This window comes from Cherax quadricarinatus, chromosome 6, assembly GCF_038502225.1.
Source record: "Cherax quadricarinatus isolate ZL_2023a chromosome 6, ASM3850222v1, whole genome shotgun sequence".
Lineage (NCBI taxonomy): Eukaryota > Metazoa > Arthropoda > Malacostraca > Decapoda > Parastacidae > Cherax > Cherax quadricarinatus.
Window position 1 is genome coordinate 24998594 of NC_091297.1, and position 22453 is coordinate 25021046.

Below are 22453 nucleotides of genomic sequence, written 5' to 3' on the forward strand. Positions count from 1 at the left end.
TACATACTCTAACCTGAGCCTCACTATCCTCGTAAAAACTCTTCACTGCTTTTAGTAACCTACCTCCTACACCATACACTTGCAACATCTGCCACATTGCCCCCCTATCCACCCTGTCATACGCCTTTTCCAAATCCATAAATGCCACAAAGACCTCTTTAGCCTTATCTAAATACTGTTCACTTATATGTTTCACTGTAAACACCTGGTCCACACACCCCCTACCTTTCCTAAAGCCTCCTTGTTCATCTGCTATCCTATTCTCCGTCTTATTCTTAATTCTTTCAATAATAACTCTACCATACACTTTACCAGGTATACTCGGAAGACTTATCCCCCTATAATTTTTGCACTCTCTTTTATCCCCTTTGCCTTTATACAAAGGAACTATGCATGCTCTCTGCCAATCCCTAGGTACCTTACCCTCTTCCATACATTTATTAAATAATTGCACCAACCACTCCAAAACTATATCCCCACCTGCTTTTAACATTTCTATCTTTATCCCATCAATCCCGGCTGCCTTACCCCCTTTCATTTTACCTACTGCCTCACGAACTTCCCCCACACTCACAACTGGCTCTTCCTCACTCCTACAAGATGTTATTCCTCCTTGTCCTATAGACGAAATCACAGCTTCCCTATCTTCATCAACATTTAACAATTCCTCAAAATATTCCCTCCATCTTCCCAATACCTCTAACTCTCCATTTAATAACTCTCCTCTCCTATTTTTAACTGACAAATCCATTTGTTCTCTAGGCTTTCTTAACTTGTTAATCTCACTCCAAAACTTTTTCTTATTTTCAACAAAATTTGTTGATAACATCTCACCCACTCTCTCATTTGCTCTCTTTTTACATTGCTTCACCACTCTCTTAACCTCTCTCTTTTTCTCCATATACTCTTCCCTCCTTGCATCACTTCTACTTTGTAAAAACTTCTCATATGCTAACTTTTTCTCCCTTACTACTCTCTTTACATCATCATTCCACCAATCGCTCCTCTTCCCTCCCGCACCCACTTTCCTGTAACCACAAACTTCTGCTGAACACTCTAACACTACATTTTTAAACCTACCCCATACCTCTTCGATCCCATTGCCTATGCTCTCATTAGCCCATCTATCCTCCTCTTTTAGTTTATAAACCTTCACCTCTCTCTTCCCTGATGCTTCTATTCTCCTTGTATCCCATCTACCTTTTACTCTGTGTAGCTACAACTAGAAAGTGATCTGATATATCTGTGGCCCCTCTATAAACATGTACATCCTGAAGTCTACTCAACAGTCTTTTATCTACCAATACATAATCCAACAAACTACTGTCATTTTGCCCTACATCATATCTTGTATACTTATTTATCCTCTTTTTCTTAAAATATGTATTACCTATAACTAAACCCCTTTCTATACAAAGTTCAATCAAAGGGCTCCCATTATCATTTACACCTGGCACCCCAAACTTACCTACCACACCCTCTCTAAAAGTTTCTCCTACTTTAGCATTCAGGTCCCCTACCACAATTACTCTCTCACTTGGTTCAAAGGCTCCTATACATTCACTTAACATCTCCCAAAATCTCTCTCTCTCCTCTACATTCCTCTCTTCTCCAGGTGCATACACGCTTATTATGACCCACTTCTCGCATCCAACCTTTACTTTAATCCACATAATTCTTGAATTTACACATTCATATTCTCTTTTCTCCTTCCATAACTGATCATTTAACATTACTGCTACCCCTTCCTTTGCTCTAACTCTCTCAGATACTCCAGATTTAATCCCATTTATTTCCCCCCACTGAAACTCCCCTACCCCCTTCAGCTTTGTTATTATTATTATTACTACTACTACTACTACTACTACTACTACTATTACAAATATTACTACTACTACTACTACAAATACTATTACTACTACTATTACTACTACTACTATTACTACTAGTATTACTACTGCTACTAATACTATTACTACTACTACTATTACTACTACTATTACTGCTACTATTATTACTACTACTATTTCTACTACTATTACTTCTACTACTATTACTACTACTACTATTACTACTACTACTATTACTACTACTATTACTACTACTACTATTATTACTACTACTATTACTACTACTATTACTACTACTACTATTACTATTACTACTATTACTACTACTACTATTACTACTACTACTATTACTATTACTACTATTACTACTACTACTATTACTACTACTACTACCACTACCACTACCACCACTACTACTAATACTTCCGGTGATATTCAATGAATAGTATTCGGTAATTGCTTTTGTACTCTTTTTCTTGTTGGTTATATCATACTTTGAAATTCCGGCTACAAGGCAGCACATGAAGGAATATCTTAATCTTGGTACCTGGCACATCACTCAGCGTGACGAACTTGAACCACAATGCGTTATTTGTGAGGAAGTCTTGAGCAATGTGTCATTCAAGCAGGACAATCTTAGAAAACACATAGGAAGGCACACTGTACTTATGGACACAGAGCGGTGTTTTGTTTGTAAGGAAAAAACAAGAACTGACACTACAGACACGAGTAAAAAACTGAGACTTGACCACTGCAAATACAGATCGATAAGAGCTTAACTTTTGACACTCACATGCTCATTCAGTCACTCTACGTCATTCATTAACTAACGCATTCCTCTTCTCTACTGCACTAATGTAATGGCTCAGGCCACACTCTCAGACTCCCACAATTCCCTGCTGACCCTTACCGTATAGTTATGTAGGTTTCTGACGCCGCAGGAGAGCAGTGCTGTGGCTCCTGCAACTACGCTGACGGTTGTGGTGGAGGTGTTAAGGAAGGCAGGGCCGCTCAAGGTGGAGTACTGTATTGGCGGCGCCCCTCGGAGTTCGTCCGGCCACTCAGACGCATCTGCCACAGAAATGACACACCTTAGAAGTATCTAACATACCACAGAACTCTGACTTATGTAAATGAAAACGTAACACAACAGCTTGGCTAATTTAGGGGTTTAAAGCCTATCGACTACACTAGGGCGATTTAGGCTGCACGTAAACTCCTCACCACCAGAGAATACTTTAATCCATAAAATAGGGATTAAAGTAAGATCTTAGAATATATTCGCTAAAAGAAATATACCTTCCGATCGATATATTGTCAATATAATAAACAAATTGAGGCCACAGACGGTAGCTGACACACGGAAATACCACAAGTTGGAAATAATTTGTATGTTTCTCATACACAGTATTAAAAGTTAGAAATTTTATTAACAAAGGCTTATCTGACACTAGAACAGAAAACTAAAGTGAAGTTTTTTTTCTTTCTTCATTAGCGACCTTGACGAAGGTGGTAAACTTAAACAACATATATTAGACATTTTTGTGTAATGTTGTTGGGCACACAACTCATGCGGTAAGCATCAACCAGCGAGAGAATGATCAAGTAAATGTTCACACACACATGTATACTTATGAAAACATGCGGACTCGTGTATGTGCACGCACATAAAAAACGGTCAATAGAATTTCTTAATGTAATGAGAATTTTTATAAGCATCAGCAGGGAGCATGGACACAGGAGTCATCCCACACTCGCTAAAAACAATAGACATGACCCCACTCTACAAAGGTGACAGTTAAGCAATTGCAAAGAACTACAGACAGTGCTAACATCCCATATAAAAATCTTTGAAAGGGTTCTAAGAAGCAAGATCGCCAACCACCTAGATACCCATCACTTACACAACCCAGGGCAACACGGGTTTAGAGCAGGTCGCTCCTGTCTGTCCCAGCTACTGGACCACTATGACAAGGTCCTGAATGCTATAGAGGATAAACAAAATGCAGATTTAGTATACACAGACTTTGCGAAAACCTTCGACAAGCGCGACCATGGTTTAAGGGCGCACAGAGTTGGTAGATGAATCTATAGCTTCTTAACAACTAGAACACAAAATGTAATAGCAAACACAGTAAAGTCCGAGGCAGCTACGGTGAAAATCTATGTTCCACAAGGCACAGTACTCGCTCCCATCCTGTTCCTCATAATCATATCTGACATCGACAGAGATGTAAGCCATAGCTCCGTGTCTTACGTTCCGGATGACACTCGAATTGATTTGACAGTGTCCTCGATTGAAGACACCGCAAGACTCCAGGCTGACATCAACCAAATCTTTAAATGGGCCGCAGAAAACAATATGAAGTTCAATGAAGAGAAACTTCAACTACTCAGATTTGGGAAACTTATGGAAATTAAATCTTTATCAGAGCATAAAATAAATTCTAACCATACAATAGAGCGAAAAACTAATGTGAAAGATCTGGGAGTGATAATATCAGAGGATCTCACCTTCATAGACCACAACAATGTATCTACCTCATCTGCTAGAAAAATGATAATGATTTTAGATTTTAGATTTTGCCACTGAAGTGGCTAGTTTATTGTGCACCCCATATCCATCCTGTGGACGGTAGCGCGAGAGCATGTGGATACACAAAAGGCCTAGGAACTAGGCCCCAAAGGGTTAACAGGAATACATATGGATTTATATCTACATATCTATAGTTCACTTATCTGTTACAAGCAAATTTAGGAAATTTGCTTAGTATATCTGGTATCTTATTTTCATTAATAAGATATCTTGACATATCACATAGGTTATTATACTGTCTGTCTCTGTATTCCTCAATAAGTGGACAATTAAGCACATAGTGTTCAAGAGAGTGACCATATGCCTGATCACATAATTTACATTTAGTTTGATCATCATCTGTGTGTCTCCCAAACTGCCAGAAGTACTTGTAACCAAGTCTAAGCCTGCCCACTACAACATCAGTCAGTCTGTTCACATTGCAAGTTGCTCCATAAACATACTTATCTACGTTCATGTTATAGTGGGTTATAGATCTACTCAGGCTTCTAACTGCATTCCTATAACAATCATCTTCATTATTTACTTCTCTCCTAATATTATTCCTAATGCTAGACACAGTTATACCAAAGTTATATTCTACGTTCTCCTTCTGGATACTCTTCTTGGCTAACATATCAACTTTATCATGAAGGAGTAATCCAATGTGTGATGGGATCCATAGCAATTGTACATTAATTCCTTTGTCCCTAATTTTTGAGTATCTATACCTGGCTTCCCCAATGAGCATGTTGTTGGAGTCATTATATGAGCCAAGAGCCTTCAATGATGACCTAGAATCAGTAATGATGATAGAGTCAAGCTCAGTGTCATAGGTTAGCTTTAGCGCCATTAGGATTGCAAACAATTCAGTTTGCAGTGTAGACGCCCAGTTGTTAATTCTTATGCCTAACTCAACAAATTTATTATCGTTCTTAACTAGGGAGGTGGCAACAAGAGCAGATGCAGCCCTGCCAGAAGACTCCTGTTTAGATCCATCAGTGTATATAACTTGTGATAACTTATTACTACCAGCTAGGCGAAAAATTTCTTCTTGAGCAGTTGCTCTAACAAGAGATTTAAGGAAGGGATTACTAGCAATGAGCTTCTTGGGAGGGACTTGTAGGTATGTGATATTAAATGAACACATCTTCCATGGAGGGGTGAAATGCTCTTGTTGCCTACAGTGATACAGTTCATGCAGGTTATAAAACTTAATGCAATTGCACGTTTTCACAATCCATTTAGATCTGTGTGTATTTACCTCTAGACACTTGGTAAGATTCACTGTGACAGTGTCTGGTTCGTTTCTCAACATTCTAATACCGAGTACAGTGTTAATTTCAACAATCCTATCACTGATACTAGAAATACCAAGCTCCTTCCTCATGTTAAGAACTTTTGTAGATCTGGGACAGCCAAGAATAGTCCTGAGAGCTTCATTTTGCATTAACTCCAAGGGTCGGAGGGAACTTTCTCTAGCTAATATCAACATGGGAGCAGCATAATCAATTAAGGACCTAACATAGGCTATGTACATCATTCTCACGATTCTCACATTAGCACCATAGTTGTGATTGTAGCCAGCAACAGCTTTGAGAGCATTTAGCCTAGCTTTACATTTCTTGTTTAGTTGTGGTATAGTGGATTTGTTAAAGGGTACCTCTACACCAAGATATCTGTAAGTTTTAACGTAGCTAATGATTTCACCCTGCAAATAGATGGGTGGGGGATGTCGTTTGCTTGTTAATATCTTTGTTTTAGAGGAAGATATTATGAGGCCTAGTCGATTACAAATTGCTTGAACTTCATTAAGAATGGTATTCATCTTCTTATGCCCTGTTGTATGGATCATGATATCATCAGCATAGCTTATAGCTATATGTTTAGGTGAGGCAGGTAGAGCATTTAGGAGAGCATTAATCAGAATATTAAATGGCACAATGAGACTATTGGTCCAGGAAGTAGGAAGAACGCCCTCAATGTAACTGAGATTATACAGTGCCAACAAAGGGTTATCAAGCACGTGCCTTAGAGTTCTGAGAATATCATAGGTTATACCATCCTCTCCAGGAGCAGTTGATCGACCTTTGGTTAATGCATTATCTAATTCATACTCGGTAAAGAGGCAATCACTCTCATCAGTATTTTGGCTCATAAAATTAATCAGTTTCAACATTTCTTCAGAAGTACTCTCTAAATTTTTTCTAATATGAGATGGAAGGCTTTCATGCCTGGATGTTTTGGACCAGTCATTTATGAGGTCATTTGCTTTTTCAAGAGGAAAGGGATGAGCAACATTGCCAGTCTTTTTCCTGGTTATTTTATTTATACCTTTCCAAGCCAAACTCAAAGGGGTGGACCTATTTAATCCACTAACAAACTGTTCCCATTCCTGTTGCCTAAGTTCTTCCTTTATATTCCTTGCATTTGTTAGTGCAGCTTGGAACGTTCTGAGCAGGTCTGGGGTTCTACATTCACGGTATGCTTTACCAATCCTCCTAGCTGCATGTGTTAGATTGCGCAGCTGTGGATCATTATAGTATTTACATTGGTTTTTATTGTTATTTATAGTGGAGGGTCTTTGTTTCCTGTTCCTGCCCACTTGATCTGTGAGAACACTCTCAATAGTGGTAATTAAATCATCATTAAATTTTTGTGTGCCAGTGGGCTCGTAATTCTTATACCATTGATCCAAGTGGTTAATAAAGTTGTCTCTGTGTTCTGGTTTGAGAATAAGTTTCCTCCTTCTGTATTTAGCTCCTTGATTGCTGGAGATGTGATCAAGATTGACAGTTGTTAGTCTTGGGAAGTGATCAGATAGAAGATCATCAACTATGACAGAGTCATGCATCGTATATGATGTATTAAATCCAAGACACAGATCTAGTATGCCACCATATATGTGAGTAGGCTCAGTAGTGCCCGCAATTCGAACATTATCATGCTCATTCAGCAATCTCACTAGTTTAGTTCCATTGGTGTTTGTAATAGACCCACCAATATTCTTATGTCTGGCATTAAAAATCTCCAAGAATGATGGTAGGTTCACTATTGATGCGATCTGGTAAAGCATCAGGTCGAAGCTGGTTCGCTGGGGCATAGAGATTAAAAATGTTTATGGAAAAATCGCCTGCATATACTTTGACACCATGATACTGCATGTTAACTCGACTCGATAATGAGAACCTTCAAAACTAGGAAAAAACAGCCCATGATTCTCTTCAAATCGCTTGTTCTCTCTAGGTTGGAATACTGCTGTACACTAACTGCCCCCTTCAAGGCAGGCGAAACTGCTGACCTGGAGAGTGTACGAAGAGCTTTCATGGCATCCATAAGTACAATGAAACACCTAAATTACAGGGAACGTTTGAAGACCCTTGATTTGTGTTCCCCTGGAACGCAGGCGAGAAAGATGCATGATAATATACACCTGGAAAATCCTAGAGGGATTAGTACCAAACTTTCACACGAAAATCATTCCCTACGAAAGCAAAAGACTCGGCAGGAGATGCAACATTCCACCAACGAGAAGCAGGGGGGCCACGAGTGCAATAAGAGACAACACAATAAGTGTCAGGGGCCCAAGACTGTTCAACTGCCTCCCAGCATATATCACGGGGGATTACAGATAGACCCTTGTCTGTCTTTAGACGGCGGTTGACAGGCACCTATAGTTAGTACCTTATCAGCCGGGCTGTGGTTCGTACGTCGGTTTACGTGCGGCCAGCAGTAACAGCCTGGTTGATCAGACCCTGATCCACCACGAGGCCTGGTCTCAGACCGGGTCGCGGGGGCGTTGGCCCCTGAAACCCTCTCAAGGTAAACTACAGGTAATCAGAAAGTAAATGAAGCGACGAGAGTAAGAGACTGTAACACATTAATACGGCAACCAGTAGTTACCAGAACAGAGAATATAAATCAATATTATCTAATGTCCACTTGGAAAGCATGGTCATGTTATATTAGAAAGTGTAATCGCGTTTTATTAGAAATATAATATAATCTTGTATATGGCTTGGGAGATGAACTAGAAAAGCATAAACAGAGAGATTATATCATACAAAATGTAATATAATATTACAAGGGAGAGACATAAATAATCTGTACAATGAATTTAGCAACGTATATGAAAACAGACTTATGCAGCTCATTCCGAGAGGGGATACCGGATGACATGAAGAATGGAGGGGACTGGACAGCCACGAAACAGAATGGACAAAAAGTAGGTTAACAAGAAATTTATTAGAGCACCAAACCGGCCAGAAATTAAGTGAAACGAAAGAGAGAGAGAGAGAGAGAGAGAGAGAGAGAGAGTCCTTGAAAGAGAAGACAAAAGCAAGGTTGAAAATAATTTATTCCAGTTTGTAATAAATGCTAAAGTAAAATTACGAGTAAATAACGACGAACAAGTCAGTTTAGTAGAGACAAAATATGTGAGGTATGAACTGCAAAGTTCTCCACTGTGTTTACAAAAGATATTTTAAATACTGTGAATATTAATCTCATCCAGGGAGCCGAAATGAAGAATACTGAAATAACTGAAATGGAAGTTAAGAAATACTTCACAATGCTGACAACAAAAGCAATAGAGCCAAACGAAATATCATCACGGACTTTAAAAGAATGTGCAAAAGAAAATACTATTTATTGAATGATTTTGAAATTCAGCACAACAATGTAAATGGCAGATAACTGGAAGATGGTATCTTTACGCTAATACATAAAATAAAATGAGACGGTGCCCCTGTATATAGGCAGATGTTGTAAAAATTTTGGAAAATCTATTAGTGAAACGGGATAAAATACCTGGAGAGTCAAAAGCTGCTGGCTAGTGAGCAATTCCGTTTGATCTGGAAATTTATATATACCAAATCAATAAAGCAATTTTGTCATAACCATATTATTTGTTTAAAAAGGAAATACATACGCAGATTCAAAAATTTAGAATTAAAGGTAAATTATTAAACTACAGTACTAACATTCTGCGAGTGATGTAAGCGATATCACAGCTGGGATGCGACCAGCAGCTGCGCTTGACCCGATAATATTTTTAAATAATATTAGTTAATTACCAGAAGGAATAGAAAATTATACGAATATCGTGACGCGTGATTAAAAAAAATCTTAGGTAGAATAAATAATAAAAACTATCAAAATGCCATGAACAATTGAGCAGATGGAGTGATAGATGACTGAATTCAATTTTCATGAATATTATGTCACGAAAATAGGAGAAAACAAACTCACGTCACATGCACAATAAACACACACACACACACACACACACACACACACACACACACACACACACACACACACACACACACACACACACTCACTCACACACTCACAAACTCACACACTCACACACACACACACACACACACACACACACACACACACACACACACACACACACACACACACACACACACACACACACACACACACACACACACACACACACACAAAAGTGACGTAAAACTAATAAGAAGAATAACAGCGACAAACTAGAAAGAAACCTCAACAAACTGGAAATGTGGTCAAACAAGTGATTTCTCAAGTTCAACCCAAGGAACTGGAGGGCAGACCGGACACAGACTTCAAAATGAGCTAAGAAAAACTGCAAATATCAGAGAATGATCAAGACTTGGGTTGAATATAGCCCTTAATATTTCGTCAGAAATGCCCATACACCGTAGAAAGACAGTGGTATATGCAAAATTATCAAGCCTTAGAACAGAGTTCAGGAACTTGAATACAGTATCCTTCAGGTACCTATACACGACATATACTGGGCCAGTCATTGAGTGTACAACCCCAGCATTGAGACCACATCCGGTTAAGCACGTAAAAAAAATGAAAAAGGTCCAAATGTTAGCAACTTGGTTTGTACCAGAACAGAGATGAATGGTTTAGGGAAGTGATCCTGACCAACCTTAGAGAAGAGAACAATAGGGAGACATGTTTACTACGAGCAAACAGTTAAGAGTAATTGACAAGGCTGATAGGGCGCAGAGTGTTTGAATTCAGAGGACCAGGATCAAGGGCACACAAGTAGAAGCCGAAGATACAGATGAGCTTTAGGGATATAAGGAAGTATTTCTTTAGTCTCAGAGTGTTAGAAAAGTGGAGTCTTGGATGAGGCAGTGATTGAAACAAACTCAATACACACCTTCAGGAGTAGATATAATAAGGCCCCGGAATCCAGCAGTTAGTGATACCGATGAAAGTGGTCAAGACGGGGCGGCCAGGAGCTGCGTCCCATCACCCGCAAACACACACCGGCAAGTACAAATCGGTGAACACACACACACACACACACACACACACACACACACACACACACACACACACACACACACACACACACACACAAATATATTCCTCCTATGAACCAAGGTTAATAAACAGAAAAAAGTGTCAACACTCAGTGCTATGTCTGGCACTTTTGTACTTGGGAAAGATTTAATGTCACATTTTTCTTTTTAACTGCGATGTAAGAACTAAGCACAGTCAGTTTTCATTCTTTATTGTTCCTGTTGATGTCGTTCCAGGAAATGTTTATTCACGGCATGTGGCTTCAAAATGCTTAAATATTTTCTAATAAAATATACAAGCCTGTGCAACAAGTTTTTTTAAATTAAAATGTTGCATACAGTGGCTTTCAGGCATTATTTTTTTTAATGTACATAGAATGCATTAAACGGCGTTGTAGCGTTTATTTTATACAAGAAAGAAAAAATATCTCTGAAATTATGGCGAGGTATATAGCTGTGAATTTTTATTGCCGAGACACAGAAGCTTCGCAAAAGTAATCAGCGTTTAGGAATAATTGTTTGATTTATAGCGAAACCATTTGCATTATATATTTTCTACAGGTGTCCAGGACATGCTCTTCAATATATAAAGAAGGTTGTGGAAGCTGAGGAAAAAAATTACCTAAATGTAATTGGTGAAAAAAGCTTTGAAATGGAACATTAAATCTCAGTGCGTTTATATATTAATACATTATAGACAGCTGAGTTTGGTTGGATTTTGTAATACGCTTCTTTATATAACTCTCAGATTTAAGCAGTTGACTGCAACTACCAAAATCTATGTCAGTCATGTACTAACTTGTTAATTCAAGGTTCTTCATTATTTCCTCTCTAATTATATATATATATATATATATATATATATATATATATATATATATATATATATATATATATATATATATATATATATATATAAATCACAGAAACCCTCCTACCCCATATGGGTAGATAGTTGATGATTTTGAAGGGAAACAGGTTAGCAGCATTGAAGAGGAGGCTATTAGCAATAACCTCCGAAGTGGTTCGCAGCAAAGGAAGAAACATCAAATTAAGGAACGTAATTGAAGCAGGCTAGAAGGTGGGAAATAGCTTCTCTGTACTGCAGATTGTACTACGGTGGTCAACAAGAGATAAAGTACCCTGAAGCCCTCTAAGATTGTTCTAATCGTGCAGGGATTCACAGACTAGATATATGGACCGAACGTTCTGTAATTAGGAGTCCTCAGGTTGTTCTTCAACTCTATACATCCTTGGTTAGGCCTCATTTAGATTATGCTGCACAGTTTTGGTCACCGTATTACAGAATGGATATAAATTCTCTGGAAAATGTACAAAGGAGGATGACAAAGATGATCCCATGTATCAGAAACCTTCCCTATGAGGATAGACTAAGGGCCCTGAAACTGCACTCTCTAGAAAGACGTAGAATTAGGGGGGATATGATTGAGGTTTATAAGTGGAAGACAGGAATAAATAAAGGGGATGTAAATAGTGTGCTGAAAATATCTAGCCTAGACAGGACTCGCAGCAATGGTTTTAAGTTGGAAAAATTCAGATTCAGGAGGGATATAGGAAAGTACTGGTTTGGTAATAGAGTTGTGGATGAGTGGAACAAACTCCCAAGTACCGTTATAGAGGCCAGAACGTTGTGTAGCTTTAAAAATAGGTTGGATAAATACATGAGTAGATGTGGGTGGGTGTGAGTTAGACCTGATAGCTTGTGCTAACAGGTCGGTTGCCGTGTTCCTCCCTTAAGTCAGTGTGACCTGACCTGACTAGGTTGGGTGCATTGGCTTAAGCCGGTAGGGACTTGGACCTGCCTCGCATGGGCCAGTAGGCCTTCTGCAGTGTTCCTTCGTTCTTATGTTCTTCTTATGTTCTTATGTTCTACAATGACAGAGTCATAAGGAATGGAGGTGGAGTTGCTGTGTTTGTTTCTCTGGGAAAATCTGAACTGCAGCTTCAGAAATTATATTTATGCAGAGTGGATGGAAACGCAAACCTATATGACTGCAGTTTCTTGAACTGCGTGAGAAACTAATTTTAGGTGTGATCTACAGACCTCCGTAAACTTCATTGGCTAGAAATTGCTAAGGCCCCTACTGTAGGTATGAAAATGTCGTTCTAGTAGATTTCAGCTTCAGTCAAATTGACTGGAACACTCTGACAAGAAACCTAGAATTTAGCGACTTTCTAGAAACAGTTCAGGATTGTTTTTAACATTATGTGGCAGAGCCAACTTGACGAACAATCTTGAGGTTCAAGAAAAGCTTGGTGGAAGTGAGCATAAATCATTAAGTTTCACTATTTCATTAAGCTACTGAAATAACGATATTAAGGTAAAGGTTCCCGATTTTCGTGCCACGGACTTCGTTAGAATGAGAGATTACCAGGAAAGAGTCTATTGGGGTTACCTCTCTAGGGATCATGTGGACGGTGACCTGACACATGGGGTGACGGATGCCAGTACATGATTTTCCTGAAGATTTTGTCAGCTGTTCAGTGCATATATATATATATATATATATATATATATATATATATATATCTATATATATATATTATATATATATATATATATATATATATATATATTATATATATATATATATATATATATATATATATATATATATATATATATATATATATATATATGCATAATAGAAGAATTATATCGAACATAAATTAACCTAAGCGGATGAATAATAGTCTAAAATGTCTTTGTATGAAAAGGGAGTCATTTACAGGCGAATCATGAGAAAGTCTTCTTATGGACTAGTATATTAATTTTTAAGAAGCAGTTCGAAAAGGGAATAAAAAAGGCTAAAATAAACTATGAACTTAACTATGGGAGGTAATCAAAGACCAACCCAAAGGACTTCTTTCAGGTATATAGGAATAAGATTAAGGAAAAGATAGGCCCACTTAAATGTAGCTCAAGTCAGTTTACAATTAGTGACAAAGAAATGTGTACCCTTTTTAGCACTTACGTTCTTTCAGTTTTTACACAGGAAACAAATGAAATCCCAGATATCGTTAATTTTAGATGTTAGGATGAAAATAAATTATGCAAGACCAAAATCACTAGTGACGTGGTCTTCAGACAAACAGGATAAAGCTAAAAAAGTCACTTGGCCCTGACGAACTGTTTTGAAGGGTTATAAAAGAGTGTAAGGAGAAACTTAGTAAAACATTATTTAGTGTTCTCAACGAATCACTACAAACGGGTATCGTACCAGATAAGCTGAAGATGGAAAGTGTGATAATTATATACTAATCGGGAGATAAGTCGCTAGCCTTAAACTATAAACCAATCAGTCAGTCTTCAACTGAAGGTTGACTGATTGCTTTATAGTTTGAGGCTCAAGGAATCAATAATTACGAACGAAAATTGAAGCCTCCTTGAAAATTGTAATTTAATCATCCAAACGTTACACGGTTTTACGAAGGGGTATTTATGCCTTATACATTTACTAACTTAAAGGTTACGATGTGGTTTATACGAATTTCAGTAAAGCTTTTGATAAAATACCATTCAGGAGATAGATGAAAGTAGCAGCTCACAAAATAGCGGAAAAATGATCTAGATCGAGGCATAATTGACAAACAGACAACAGAGAGTCTGCATAAAAGAGGAAAAATCAGAGTGAGGGCCTGTTACCAATGGTGTGCCACAGGGGTCAGCACTGGGACCTTTATTGTTTCCAATATTCCTAAACTACCTAGATGACTGAATAGCCATATTAACTAGTTTAATGATGACAATAAATAGTCCGTCCATTAAATTCTGATGAAACAAAATTACAGAATGACCTAGATATGTTTATGTTGTGGTCGGAGAAATGGCATACGTAATTTAATGTAGACAGTTAAAAATTTTTTCCTGGGAAAATAAAATAACTATTGCACTTATTAACTAAAGAATGCAGAGTTCAATCAAACTGAAGGCGGGAAAAGCTTAGGATTTCTGGAAAGCAGTAATCTAAAGCGAAAGCAGCAGTGCACAACTGTTCGCAATAAAGCAAATAGAATTCTTGGCTTCAAATGAAGATTTATTAATAATAGAAATCCTCAGGTTGTACTTCACTATTATGTATCATTGGTAAAACATCATTTAGATTATGCTGCACAGTTCTGGTCTCCATATTTCAGACTGAACATAAATGCGCTGGAAAACATACATAGAAGGATGATGATCCCCTGTGTCAGAAACTTTTCCCAAGAAAGCTAGACTGAGGGCAGTGAATCTTCACTCCATGGAAAGGCATAAAGTTTTGGGAAATTTCATTGAGTTATACATAAAGAACAAACGATTTTTTTTTCCAAGTGGTGACCTGCCACTAGCTCCCGTAGGTGTGTCAGAGCTTTGACGAATAAGGTACCATTTACAGCCCCTCGGCAGGGGCAGGCCTATCACAAGGGTGAGTAGTCTTTAGGTCAAGTGGATACCATTTACAGCTCTATGACGGGGCAGCCCTATGCCAAGGGCACGGTAAGTCTTCGTTGGGTCAGGTGGAGTACCGTATAGATTCCTATGGCCGGTTCAGCCCTATGGCGAAGGCATGGTGAGTCCTATTCCTCATGTTAAGCGCTAGACTCATGCGGGTCATTCAGCGCAAGACGTAATAGAGGCTCGATCCTCCGTCTGCTGAGCGCCAGACAGATGCGCTTCCTATTTGTACCCACCTATATCCTATTCCTCAGCAAAAACGGTGAAGCAGTTAGTTACAATCGTTGCAGACTCCCTTGTAGTCGAGGCACAGCACGTCTTGTGTTCAAGTGGTGTCTTCAGAATGGTGTGTATGCAGTGTTAAGTCATCTTATACTCAACAGACTCGTACCTTTCCCACTCACACAGAGCTCGTAGGGCGTAGCAGAGGTGTTTTGAAGCAGGAGTCAGGGTTGCATCTCTGGTGTCCTATGGGTTGGTGTTCTCGCTGGTAAGAGGCTCTAAGCTCTGCCCTATCGTTACCACCCAGCGCTAGGTTCCAGACAGAGCACTTGGAGGTCTTTCCCAATATGTTCTTATGTTCTGAAGCATTTATACTGGTAGGTTAGTAAAGGCGGAGTTTCTTTCGTCATCGGGTTGCTAGATGACATCCCCTATTCAGGATGTGAACAGAGACTTCCAGAGAACCTCCTGAGTCGATCAGGCGCACGCACTGCGCCGACCACAAAGAATGGCTCATAGCCACGTACCAGCGATAACACCTGCCCTTAGATACAATAAATCGAACCGAGACTCCTCCTGTACCAGCACTTCTGTGAGCTCTGTGTGAGTGAGAAAGGTACCAGACAAGTCTTTTGAGTTGGAGATGACTCACACAATCGTACACACTGGTTTCATTATGTCACTTGAACCGACTTGAAACGACTACTGAAGCTAACTGCTACACTACTTGTGCTGGAGAAGACACACCGTGCCATTGTAATAGGGCTGCCCTCACCATAGGACTGTAAACGGTACTCCACTTGACCTAAAGAATACTCACCGCGCCCCTGCCATAGGGCTATAAACTTACACAAACTTAGACACGCGTACGGGAGCCAGTGACGGGTCACCATCTGACAAAGACCAGCGTTATCATCATCATTATCAGAAACATTATAGACGTGAAGGTTATTAGACTAAATATCATAATGGCAGCCTTTATGAGAACGTGACTTTCCACGTCGGCTTGTTCGAATATGGTAATGTTGGAGTGTCTGTAAAGCACTGTATTTGGCTTACCGCCAGATGCTAGGTGATGCCAGATAAACTTGCCCTGGGAATGTGTTTATTTGCGTATGAATAAATGGTATGGTGATACCGACAAGATGTGGAAAAAGACAATTATGTACAGTTCAGGATATTAAAGGAAACGTTTCGCCACGCGAGACGTGTTCATTCGTAATAGAGACAACTAAGGAGTGTATAGAGTGGCAGAAGTCAGGTGTCAAGATGAGGTAATAGTAGCAGCAATAGTGATAATAGTCATACATGACACCGGGACTAAAAAAAGAGGTTAAAAGCTTCTTTCTAAGACCTTCCAGTTCGTAGCTCCTCCAGTAAACAGTTCTTCAACTACTATTAAACACTTAGTGCAAAAACATAGTAGCGATTCTGACTCTAGTGTAGGAATATGCATAATATATGGAAAAAGACACTTATGTACAGTTCAGGATATTTATTAGAGGAAACGTTTCGCCACGAGTGGCTTCTTCAGTCCTAGAACTGAAGAAGCCATTCGTGGCGAAACGTTTCCTTTAATAAATGTCCTGAACTGTAAATAAGTGTTTTTTTCCACATCTTGTCGGTATCACTAAAAACTTTTTTAGTTATATATAATAACACGTGGGAGATGTGACAAGACATGTAGAGGAAACAGATCTCTGGATTTTGGGAACCGTGAGCACAAGAACGCCTGCAACCGTGATGGACGTTGCAGCGCCTTTTTCCAACATTGAGACAAATTTGGACACCTTACGAAGTTAGATGAGTGCAGGTTAGTCATTAAGGAGGAAGATTACGATGACGAAAGTGTATAGAGGCTGCCCTAATTGCAGTCAGAAACACAATCCATCAAAAGTTCGGTAGTTACGCTACAGCATATTAAAATCATTCAACAAGATATACCCTGGAAACATAAACACATATGTAGTTTAATGTGATCCTTTATTGACAGCGTTTCGCCCAGACAGTGGGCTTTTTCAAGTCACAAACAGATCAAGTCACAAACGGAATAAAGTTGCCTAAATGTTGCCTATGTGTCTTATCTACCCACCCACTACTGCTTTTACTTTCTTCTCGTAGAGTGCCTTTATATACACTCCTTCGTAATTATCTTTGTATTAAAATGACAAAGGAACTCGTAGCAAAAAGTTTCCCATATTAAATGTCGTGAACTGTACATAAGTATCGTTTTAGTTCATACTTGGTTGTCACATGCCTAATTTGTAGAGGTAGATAGTGAGGTTTATATCGGAAATACTTTGATGGAAAACATGACTAATTTTCTGTCCTGTTGTTTTCCTTTTTGTTGTCGTTGAATTGTCAGTTTTAAAGAAGTTTTTCTTGGCTTTCCTTAACACTGCTTGTGTGAAACAAACTAGATAGCTGAGTTTGGAGAGCCGTTTTCTAATTGATTCTTCCACATGTTCAAGGAGCCTGGGCTGCATATCCTCAGAACTCTCAGGAAAAGGATAAAAACCGTGATTTTACTTCATTTGCGAGAAGTGATGTCTGAAGAAATGGATGCTATTGCCAGTGTGTGGGCTGAAGCCTGACATAGATCTTTTTAGGTCTTAAAAAAATGCATGTTTGAAATGCATAATAAAATCTCTGGCAACAAATTGAGAACACAAAATTGTACTAATGTGGGTGCAGTAGATCATTCACTATATCTTGCACATTTTTTTACATATATCTTACAGTTAAACTTGAATAAGATCTCAGATGAGATAAGTTCTAAGAAGTGCATTACATATGGTATTTAAGTTTTTCTCTAAACTGTTGTCTTATTAGTACCATTATCCGGATGCTCAGGACGTGAGGTAGAGATAGTTTGCCTCTGAATTTGATTGAAAGATGCAGATTATTTCATTAATCCAAGGTCTCAAAATGTTGCTGTTCTCGCCGTACTAAGATATCTACAAATCTCAAATAAATTAGATCAGGAAATAGTGCCCATGGTAATAATTTAGCCTCGAAGTATTTAATACACAAACAGGGCTTAAAGGATTTGAGGCTTTCCTGACTGCAAAACCGTAGGTTGGCCTGTACAAAAATTATAGGTACTCTTAACATGTTGTTTGATTTAGTACGAATTTTCTGAGTACGTGTAGAGTTTCTTCAGTGGGAACCTTAGGAAAGAGCGCATTAACATTAACAAGTTTCCTTGTGAGTAAGTTAAAGATATTCAGTCGGTAAAGTTCCTTTTCATATTATTGGTGGTGTATATTACCTACTAGTTGATGAATAAAGCATGTGTATAAGACTTGGGTATCTTTGGTTAGCATAAATTACTATATAATTTATGGTACTTGTCTGGTACTGCAACACTATGGTATCTTGGAACAGGGAAATATTGCTACAACTCCTTCGCTAAACAACTGTTGGGCGTGTCCTGCTTCCACTGGATGGCCATGCTCACCCATAACGTCACCTCCAGTTACGTGTTCTCAAGGTTTATTTATCTGAGTTTCTGTATACCACTGATATAATACTTGTCAGGCACAGCAACATCCTGGAATCTTAGTTCAGATTATTCTTCTACCTACTTCCACAAATGGACCTCACTCACCTGTAATGCCAGTTCCATCTGTCTAACAGTATCTTTATATAATGTATGAGGGAATTGGGGAAAGGGGATTAAAGATTAATAACAGCAGTGGAGGTAGTCTAAGAACAAGAGAAGAGAGGAGCACTGCAGGGGAACTAATGACCCACGAGGGTACGACCCACTCACAGTGGGAAAAAGCACTATAGGACTGATCCCACCTAGGCAGAAGACAAGAAAGGTAAAGAAAATATAGGAAAGGAGAAGAGGTAAGTAGAAGAGAAGATAAAATTCAGGTAAAGTGGTGAGTGTTCTGAAGTTTGGAGTATTGACAATGTAATGAAAAAGGAAGACAGCTTCAGATACAAAGCCACGACTATGATTCGGAATGTTGTATATAAGGGATACTTAACATTGACAGCGTCTGTGAAAGCAAGAAGATGGATAGATGAGTTAAGCCAATGGAGGAATTCATGGGAAAATTATGAACAAGAATATCATGGAGACCATAAGAATAACAGAAGAAGCCAGATAAGATTTAGAATTTACACTGAATGAAATATAAATAAAGATAAACTATGAAATATCCTCAGAAGTCAATGAAAATATGATGCTAAACTATAATTTTTGAATTAAATAAGACGGGAGAAAAATATGAAAAAAAGGGACAGCTAGCAAGTCAGACTACAGAACAGAAACTATGTAGCAACAATTAAAAGTCATCTTAACTGGACTATAATGGGTTAGGGAACTGAATGGTTAATCCTCTGCAGATATGATAGAATGTCCCACAGAAAAGTTCTGGCTGGCCACAGCAGGAATTGTACCTGACAAGGGCATAGAAAAAGTACGTAGCACGAATAACGATAGAGGACATGAAAAAGAAAAGGATAGAAAGAGAATGCAAGAATTTCAAAAGGAGCACAGCGGCAATTCATCAATAATATAGCAGTGAATACAAAACACATCGGAAAACACAAAAATGTTGTGCTACTGTATAACGAGAAATACGAACAGGAAGTATTCCCATATTATCATGGGCATTATTTAATGCATTAAAAACATTTGGAGAAAGAATGTCGTAGCAATAAATCAGCCTGGATTCAGAGATTGCAATTCTCGCCTCACGCACCTACTTCAGCGTAATAAAAAACTCAGGATGATCAATGAAGAGACATAAGTTGATATATATACATTCTTGGTGTGAAGGCTTACTCAGCCCTGTAATAACTTAAGAGAGTATTACCAAGGCTGGCTCCTCCTCAGGAAAATTAATGAATAGAAAAAGAAATAATAACAAACATAAACACTTTATTATATAGAAAATAGAAAATATAAAACACTTAAATATGAAATATTGATCCTACATTAAAATGAAAAATGAAAAATATAAATGATAACTGAATTCAACGCTAAAATAAAACTCGGGTGTCTGGTGTTGGTGACACTGCTTGTTGAAATCGTAGCCGTTGCCGATGATGGGGGGGGGGGCTCGCAGGTGTTTGTTACAACCCACTGGCTAGTTCTTCACAGTATAGCCTTGAGTATTCTATCCCGATGACAGGAAAGCAGGTTTTTTACTGTTGCAATGATGAGGGGTTACGTCCTGCAATTTCATACAGGTGCACAGGTAATTAAATCAAAAAGGGGAAGTCTCAGGACGTTAGTCCATCTCCATCAGTTCTACTCGTTGATTGGCAGGTGACCCTCTCTGTCATCCAAGCTGGAAAGATAGACAGGTTACCCACTGCTTAAGAAATCACTCTCCATGGTAAGTACAATACCTAAAAGATGTGACTATTACAACAGTCAACTTGGAGCAAGACTGAAAGGACTAAGTTTATTATTGGTCAAAAGCGAAGCTTTCCACCAATAAATCCACTAGAATACAAGGCAGGCATGTACTTAGAGTAGTGCTGGGAGCTGTGAGTCTAGTGATTACTGTTTGGACCGGAGCCCCACACGTCACCTTTCGGGGGGGGAGAAGGAGGGGAAAGGATGGGGGGAGAAGGAGGGGAAAGGATAGCAGGAGCTAGACTGACCCTACCTTAACAAGCAGCCAGCAGTCAAACTATCACTTTCGGGGTGGGGGAAAAAAGGCGGGAATAGCGGGAGCTTGACTTACCCTACCTTAACAAGTAGCCGGCAATGAAACTATTGTTACTATATACTCCCTCGCTACTCCTATCTATTGAACTTTTCCCTCACACTCCCCCATACCAAGACTTATAGTCAAGGAGTATAAGAATAGGCGAGGAAAAAGTTCTAACATATGGAAGTCGCGTAAGGCAAGAAATCTTCTACTGACTGTCACGACTTAACCAGTCAGAGAAATAATTGGATGAACCATTGATATACATAATATGGAACTTAAAAGCCTGGAGTGCCAATGTCCACCTCAAGAGGCGACTGTTGGTTCCCTTAAAAGTTTCTAGGTATATCAAAGGTTTGTGGTCCGTTTCTAAAATGAATTCTTTTCCCAGCAAATAAAATTTAAGTTTGGAGATACCCCACACAAGTTCCAAACATTCCTTTTCTATGGAGGAGTATCTCGTTTCTGCGGGAAGGAGTTTCCGGCTTAGGAAGCATACAGGGAAGGGAGTACCATCATGGTATTGTAGTAGCACCGCACCTAAGCCAGTATTGGAGGCATCAGTTCTTAAACAAAATGTTTTATTAATATCTGGAATCTTAAGTATAGGGTCTTTCGGAAAGATACTTTTAATCTCATTAAACTTTTCCTGAGCTACGTCGGAAAGTTCAAGAGGTTCCTTCACAGACTTTTTAAGGAAGTCGGATAAGATGCCTGTAAGATCAGTAAGGTTCGGGATAAACCGTGCATAAAAATTTACAGAACCAAGAAAGCTATGCATGAGCTTCTTGGTTTTGGGGAATTTAAATTCTAATAGCTTTGATCTTACTGGGGAGAGGCTGCAGAGAGTTATTAGAAAGTATCAGTCCAAGATATCTAATCTTGTTATACCCAAGGAAGCATTTCTTCGGCTTGGCAGTGAGGCCATGTGAGCGTAACCTACGCAAAACTGATGTTAATGTTTGGATATGTTCGCCCCACGTGGATGTCATTACGTAAATGTTATCAAAATAAACTGAAACATTTGGCATATTACCCAAGACCTTTCTCATCAGTCTCACGTAGGTAGCACAGGCAGTTACCAAACCGAAGGGCATAGTTCTATATTGCATCAGTCCTTGGTGTGTAGGAAAAGCGGTGTACTGCTTAGAAGAAGGATCTAACATTACTTGATGATATGCCTGCGCAATATCAATCTCTGAAAAGAAGGAAGCATCATAAAATTTGTGTAGATTGCTATTAAGGGCATAGGCTCAGCATCCCACCGAGTTATAGCATTAAGGCCTCTGAAGTCAATAGCAAGTCTATATGAATTATCCTCCTTCTTAACCATGACTACTGGTGAAAAA

General features: G+C 38.8%; 1 protein-coding gene across 1 annotated transcript in view; it reads right to left on the bottom strand.

Moving 5' to 3' along the window:
* LOC128692740 (protein amalgam) overlaps positions 1-22453 on the bottom strand; it is a 340005-nt gene that overhangs the window by 88619 nt on the left and 228933 nt on the right. Inside the window, exon 4 of the mRNA XM_053782073.2 lies at positions 2761-2921. Coding sequence (XP_053638048.1) covers positions 2761-2921 — 161 coding nt within the window. The remainder of the gene's footprint in view (positions 1-2760; positions 2922-22453) is intronic.